Below are 7,687 nucleotides of genomic sequence, written 5' to 3'. Positions count from 1 at the left end.
AGAAAAATGAGCTCTTTCGATTAGGCTATAAAAAATAGCAATATTTTATTCATTAAACAACCCAATTCTTCTGGAAGTTCCTTGAGGGATTCCTTTTGTAATTCCCCCAAGTCCTTTTGGGATGTTTGCAGAAGCTTTTTCTGGGATTCCCAGTAGAAAATGTTATCCTTCTCCTGTTGGGGAAACCTTAAAGAACACCATGAGAAATTCCTTACAAGCTGCTAGAGGAGCTCCTTAACAAATTTTTAGAGAAATTCTTCAATGAAGTTTTGTAGAAACTACACAAGGCACTCCTAAAATACTGCCATAATGCCAAAAATATTAAAAATTTTCCCTTTGCAACTTCTTAATTTGCAAGCTTAGTAGAAAGCTACGTAGCATATCATGAACCCCTACTTCCCTATCGTCACAATTCGTCACAAAATCACAAACACCTCCTCCCCCCAAAAAGCTACGTCATTTATGGACGACCCCCTAGCGTTTTATGTCCAAAAAGTTTAAGGTGAAACATCAAGAAATCCCATTGCAATTTTGCATGCAAACTTTAGAGGCACAAATCTGACGAACGAAGCATCGAACCAAGCCGCAATTGTTAATCCTGGATTTGCTCACTTGCAAAAAGAGGCAGCTTTTCCAAATCGAGAGCATTTGTTTACGAATTTTCAAGATTGGTGCTCTTGAAAACGTGAGTAGGGGACCAAGACGGCCATTGTGGCAGCCATGTTTGTATTCTCTGAAGTTTCTCCTTAATGAAGCTTGCATCTTGTCAGTTTAATTTGAAGAAGAGAGGGTCGACGAAGAGAAAATCGGTCATGTTAAATACTTTCGCCCTTATTTAAACTCGATCTAGACTTATTCAAATCGAGCTTCAGAAAAAGTACCACGAATAGAATAGGCCATTTCAAAATGTTATACGCGTGGACATCCCTGAAACTTGTCATCTTCTTTTTTTTTTTTTGAGGAGGGACGTCAAACGTCAAAAACCCCCCCGTCAGAATCAGACGTACGAAAATGGCGATCTGGAGCTCACTTGCACGTTCCGCTCAGGTTTCAACCCAGTTTAATTCCCTGGTGCGGAATCCGGTGCTGCTCACGGCAACGAAAAATGGTAAGACCAAGTTTACTTCAGTTTATCGTTGAGAAATATCGGTGGAATTAGTCGATTTTTGGCGACAAATTGAACATGTTTTGTGCAGGCAGTGTTATGCAACACGAACGCAGTGTAACACAGAACAATAACAAAACAAACTTCTTTTCAGCACTTGTGCAGAGTCGCTCGATGGCCGGACACGGTCCGAAGATGTTCACCATCACGCCGTCCCGGTTCCAGTGGCACAAGTTCAAGGATATGTTCCACATGTACATCATGGTCGGTTTAATTCCGGTTTTGGCCGTTGTTTTCTACGCGAACGTTTTCGTCGGGCCGGCTCAGCTGACGGAATGCCCGGCTGATTACGAACCGAAGCACTGGGAATACCACAAGCATCCGATTACGCGCTTCATTGCCCGCTACATGCTAAACAATCCACAACAGGACTACGAAAAGATGCTGCACCATCTGTACGAGGAGAACGAAAAGTCGCAGATGTTGGCTCTGGAGGCTAAAATCCGGGCGAAGATGGCCGAACGACACGACTACCAGTCGTATTACTACCGCCCGGCCATCGGAAAGTACCACCGGGTGGCGAAGGAAGCGGCCGATCACCTCGAATCGATTCGAGGCGATTAAACGGGGGAATCACGAGTGTTGGATGGAAATGTAGAGTCGAAGCAGTTAATATTGTCGATATGAATAAATTGAGCTCCTAAATGGTGGATATCGATGATTTTGAAAGAATTACCAAATCGATTATGCTAGATCCGCTCAGCCATAAAATGTGTGACATAAGTGCGTAACTTTCAGGATACGTTTTTTACGGTTTTGCTGTGATCTAAAATTTATGCACTTATGAAGTAGGTCTCACACATTCGAGTAGGTATATACCTAATAAAACAATATTAATAAAGCCAAAGGAGTGTTCTTTCCTAACAAAATTATGTGGACAATGCGAATCAGGCGGAAGCGTAGCACGAGCATCTGCCACGCATTCTTTAATGAGGCTGCGGTTAATGTCTTACATCAAATGACTTAGAATCAGAATGTAGAAAGTAGACTAATACGTCGAACAAGCAGTTTTTGAAAATAATTGGTCTCTTACCGGAACAAAGCGTGATTCATCCCCAGGCTTGACTCTTGGCGTAGTGCAGCACTAGCTTCCCATTCGCACCGTAGCAGTCGTACAGATTCTTGATGATCTGATCCGGAGATGGGGCGAATGTTTGATTAATGTATAAAAACTAGAAAAGAATTAAAGCCTAAAAACAATTCCCACTCGATTCTTAGCTTCAAAACATACCAATTTTTCGCCGGGTTCCAGCTTGAGATATTTGTGAATAAATTTGATTATAGCGCTGATCGGTTTCTCCTGATCGACGGCCCATTTCTTCTGCTTCAATATCGGAGCGCTACCGGTGGCGTGCAGAATAATATCAACTGAAATGCAAATTCACACCGTTTTTTTGTTGTTGAGACGAACGATGAGTAACATCAGGGTGAAACTCACTCTTTTTGGCTTCCTGTTTTTCCACTTTCTGGGGTTCTAGAGAAAGATTTTCAACGTTTGACGCCAGCTCCTTGTCAGATGTTTCCGCAACCGCGTCAGTCATTTTTTTTTTGGATTGTAACTTTTTAAGTTTATCGGTGAAAATTTATTTTTTCGTACGAAGTTTATATACAACATGAAAAATGCAACTTTTGTTTACTAAATTTATCAGTCAACTGACAGCATACATTTATCTGACAGCCTTTGACTGGTAACTTCTTTACGCCTCCTGCCGGGACTGAATCAACGCGCTTTCCCGGGAATTCAGGCCAAACATTTCAATAGGTCCTATCTGCATTTGAGAGGCTCTCTTTGTTCACTTTCACTTTCAATTATTGCAATGTAATGACACACTTTTCAATTATTTTTGCAGAACAAATCAAAATACGATTGTTTTGACCATCGTTCAATGCAAGGAGATAATCAAAATACAAATAAACAGCTGAGATATTAACGAAAGAGAGGGAAACCAAAGAGAGCCTCTCTTCTGCAGATTGGACCTTTAGACATGTTTGGCCTGAATTGGCTTCTTTAGCGGTGTTGAGATAATTCCATATTCTGAATCTGCATGCGAAACTGAGCCAAAATCCCTGCCAAAATCCAAATTTTCATGAATTTTGGTGCCCGGGAACCTATTTAAAAATCAATTCTCGGATACTTATTCAAAACGACGTATCAACATAGGATTTGCGTGTATTATACGTCGTTTTGAAAAAGTATCCGAGAATTTGAAGTTTGTATGGGAGCGATTTGTCGAATCACCCCTCGTCGCATTTTGTACTGGGTGGAGCTGTCAAACAGTTACCCAGCTGTCAAAAGGTGATTTCAAAAAATCTCTTTGAAATTCATTTTAGGTATCAAAATAAAGTTCTAAAAATCTGAAAAAAATCATAGTGGCTCAGAAAAAGGTGCTCTTTCGTATAAAATCAAAAAATCGATACATTTTTCTTTATTTAAAAACCCAATTGGGTTGTTTAGTGAATTAAATATTGCCATTTTTTTAGCCTAATCGAAAGAGCTCATTTTTCTGAGTATTAGATGATTTTATTCCGTTCCAATTCCTTTGTTTTGATGGTTAAATAAACAAAACAGTTTTAATTTCCGTGGATAGAATGACAGTTCAATCAATAAACTGACAGTTCACCCCGACCAAAAAATTTTCTCCATACAAACTTTAAATGCATTTTAAAAATAGTTCCCGGTCACCAAAAATGATGAAATTTTGGATTTCGACTAATTTTTGGACGGAGATTCCGATTAAGAGCACCTTTAACGGTGCGCTTCTATACCCCGTTTGGCAGCCTTCCATCATTGCAGCAAACTTTACCGGTCGCTGCTGGATGCGCTCGCAAAATAGTAGCGCTATGGGTGGGTGACCAAATATAGTAGCGGGACAGTTGCGCTGCTAAAAATTCTATGGGAATATGACAGCCCTCCCGATACGAATCAGGGTGATTGATTTGATTGCTACCGGTGTGGGAAAATGGGTTGTCAAGTCAAAATGGTAGCGCGGGTAGCGCTGCACGGGTTGCTCGAATAGTAGCCGCCGTTAATGTTGCTCTAAGGTACACCGGGGCAAGTTGAAACGGGTGGGGCAAGATGAAACAGCGGGTTAACATGTTGTTTTCTAATGATGATAAACAATTGGATTGCCATAACACATAGTTCTAGATTGAGTTTAAATAAGGGCGAAAGTAACATGAGAGAGTTCTCTTCATCGACTCTCTCCTCTTCAAATTAAAGTGACAAGATGCAAGTAAGGTTGCACTTTTTGGTCATAAAACGCTAGGTTGCGATGCAATCTAGCGTCTAAGTGTAAAAAAGTTCGATTGAATTTGCATCTTGCCACTTTAATTTGCAAAAAAAAGAGTCTATGAAGAGAACTCTCTCATGTTACTTTCGCCCTTATTCAAACTCAATCTAGAGTTTTTGATTCAAACAATCTTATAGAGAATGAAAAATTTCCAAATTGTATTGTAATCTACAGTCCGGATTCGCTGGTTGGGTCACGACTGCGCCCCGATTAGCAAATCGTGTTCGTTCGTTGGGGCAACTGACAACTGATCAAAATGCTCTAGACACACGCAAGTGACGAGAAATACGTCACGGAACACTCACATACTTGCGCAAACGTTCTGTATACAGGAGCTGTGATGCGACGGCGGTCAGACGTCAAACTCGTTTTGACATCTATTTTGACATTGACAGTGCTTTTTAGTTGGGTTTTGCCCCAACCAGTGAACATTCAACCATCGAGACAGCCCATCTAACGAGCTCTCAACGAACGAATCGTCACTGTATTTCAAAACTTCGCGTTTCATCTTGCCCCACCCGTTTCAACCTGCCCCGGTGTATTGCTTTTTTCACAGAAATTTTCGATGCTTCGTTGAATTTCATGACGTTTTCTTCCAGCGACAGCTTCCGCGATACAGCAAATCGCTGAGTTCCACACTAACACAGCAAGAAATCTGTCAATATTTACTTAATACATGTGCATTTTCAGCGAAATGCTCTATTTGCATGAAAACAATCCACTCTCACAACTAACGGATGACCGCCGTCAAATATCAGGATTACCAACTGTCCGGCAACTGCTGTCATGTCGCTGTGTCGCCGAATCTGGCGCTGGGTCCTCGGCGCGGAAACCCAAAGGTGGGAATAAAATTTTGGGGTTTGGGCGCAATACCTTATGCAATAATCTGGATACCCCTAAAGAACCCAATTCGTATAACGAGACATTAGTGTTGCGCAGACGCGATTTTCAGATTTTTAGAACGTCAATTCAGTAACAAATTTTGAAAACGACGTATAATCAATGATGTAGCATTGATTATACGTTATTGAATTATTATTATTTCGGTTGGAAATCAAAAAAACTTTTTTCAAGAAAATATTTTTGCTATTTTTTTTTGTTTAGAGAGACTTTACCTCTAGGGCATTCGTCTCTGAATTTTGCTAATTTTGGGTTGTTTACAACATACGTCGGAAGTATAGATAGTAGAGTAAACATAGATCTGCGTAAGATGAATCCGTTGTATCCAAACGAACTGTCAAAATCTGTATCCAAACGAGCATGACGTCACGATTTGGACAACATGAATGGAGCGCATGACGTCATATTCAATCGTCGCACTTTTGAAAATAGGCCTTTTCATGTGACAGATCCGTGCATGCATTTGTTTACAAAGCTTGAACAACAGCTGCTAACAAGAACGTGTCATCTTCATAGAAGAACTGTCAAACGCCCGAACAATCAGCTGATTTAAGACGTCAAATGAAAAGGCCCATTACTACTTACACGCTTGAAATATTTTAGTCAGCAGTGTCCGCGGATCTATGTTTACTCTACTATTTATCTATACTCGGAAGAGACGTGTTTGATAGTGCATCATTGAACGCCCGCATAAATATTTACCGTAGTTGATACTGTACGCACCATATCAAAACCATAGATATTTTTGTTACCTATTGTCGCTATATTGGCAATACATTCCGATCAAAATGGTAGAACTACAGCAGAGGCATTAATTATTAAGGTTACTATTATGAGTATGGTCAGCAAATAATTTCTACCATTTGACTTTTTCGTCACCGTAAGCAAATATTGCCCAACCATAATGATTGTTGTACCCTGTCTAGTTGAGCTTGAATTAGTACCCGCATAAATCCAAACCACAACAAAACAGCATACAATATGGTGTACATTCCATTTCCGACCATATCCAAAATGGTACCCTCGACCATAATCGAACCATACCTGGATAAAGTTTCGAAAGTAATGGGTAATGTTTTTAGAGACCCGAACATATCAACAACGGGTCGTTAAGAGCACCTTTAACGGTGCGCTTCTATACCCCGTTTGGCAGCCCTCCATCATTACAGCAAACTTTACCGGTCGCTGCTGGATGCGCTCGCAAAATAGTAGCGCTATGGGTGGGTGACCAAATATAGTAGCGGGACAGTTGCGCTGCTAAAAATTATATGGGAATATGACAGCCCTCCCGATACGAATCAAGGTGACTGATTTGATTGCTACCGGTGTGGAAAAGGGTGGTTAAGTCATAATGGTAGCGCTGCGCGGGTTGCTCGAATAGTAGCCGCCGTTAATGTTGCTCTAAGAATGTTTACCGTTCCAAAATCGATTTTTTCTCATACAAAATTCGAAAGACAAACATAACGAAACCATATCTGATACGGTTAGAAAAAACATTCCTGTGAATCGATCCAATGGTACGGGTATAGTTCTACAATACCTTGGTACAGTAGGGAGTATGGTTTCAATCATATTGTGCCTGCAGAAAAAAATAGGAAGCGACGTGTCGCTAGACCTCACGCATGTCTCCAGCGACGATCCTGATATATTTTTTGGAGTGTTGTCTTGATTGATAATGTGACAAAAATTGTGAAGAAAAATAGCAATGTTTCGCAATTTGTTGATGCCCGACACGTAAAATTATCAAAATTAAATGACGAATATCACGTAAAGTGACAAAAGAGCATTGTGTAACAAAAAGAAACACCGAGTTTTGTAAAGTATTACATTTTTCGGGACATGAACCAAGACAACTTAAAATAGCTGATGCACCATGGTTTTTATTTACCATTCTGGTGTACTTCATACCTCACACCCAGCGCATGAAAACATGGCCACAAGCAAAAGGAATAGAAATGTTCCTTCTACCGATTCTTCGTACTGGGCAACCAAATTTGCATATTCATTGTCAGTGGACACTCTCAGCACAGACTGTGCTCTCAGCCTCACCAAATATCTTTACCAGCCGGTTCCGGAAGAACTGAACTCACACGCTTTGTTGTCTTCCGCAATCGATGATGCGAACAATCACAATCAGAATCCGATGATTTTTTAGGTGTAATTTCGAATGTATTTAACCCCGTAGCGTATTTTTTGTCGCGAATTTATCTTTTTTCGGTAGCTTTGATGAAGTCGGATTGATCTGAGATGAGTAATATACCTAAAATACGTTGGGAAAATGCTTCGAAATTACAGATTGATTGAGTGAGCACGTATAACGATAGCCAGCTGG

At 40.5% G+C, this 7,687-nt stretch overlaps 2 protein-coding genes across 2 annotated transcripts; one reads left to right on the top strand and one right to left on the bottom strand.

The window, feature by feature from the left end:
- Positions 1 to 961: 961 nt before the first annotated feature.
- Positions 962 to 1,810, top strand: LOC109409719 (NADH dehydrogenase [ubiquinone] 1 beta subcomplex subunit 5, mitochondrial). The gene is made up of 2 exons (XM_019683210.3): positions 962 to 1,108; positions 1,260 to 1,810. The coding sequence occupies exons 1-2, from the start codon at positions 1,012 to 1,014 to the stop codon at positions 1,727 to 1,729; spliced, it is 567 nt and encodes a 188-aa protein (XP_019538755.2). The 5' UTR covers positions 962 to 1,011; the 3' UTR covers positions 1,730 to 1,810.
- A 242-nt stretch (positions 1,811 to 2,052) lies between these two features.
- LOC109411487 (autophagy protein 12-like) lies at positions 2,053 to 2,820 on the bottom strand. Its single transcript, XM_019685009.3, has 3 exons — positions 2,604 to 2,820; positions 2,397 to 2,533; positions 2,053 to 2,337 (listed from the first exon to the last, which is right to left on the bottom strand). Exons 1-3 carry the CDS (start codon positions 2,704 to 2,706, stop codon positions 2,215 to 2,217), a joined length of 363 nt encoding a protein of 120 aa, XP_019540554.1. The 5' UTR covers positions 2,707 to 2,820; the 3' UTR covers positions 2,053 to 2,214.
- Positions 2,821 to 7,687: the final 4,867 nt, after the last annotated feature.

Source organism: Aedes albopictus, chromosome 2 (assembly GCF_035046485.1).
Source record: "Aedes albopictus strain Foshan chromosome 2, AalbF5, whole genome shotgun sequence".
NCBI classification, from domain to species: domain Eukaryota; kingdom Metazoa; phylum Arthropoda; class Insecta; order Diptera; family Culicidae; genus Aedes; species Aedes albopictus.
Note: the sequence above shows the minus strand (reverse complement) of the source record. Positions and strands in the feature narration are given on the sequence as shown.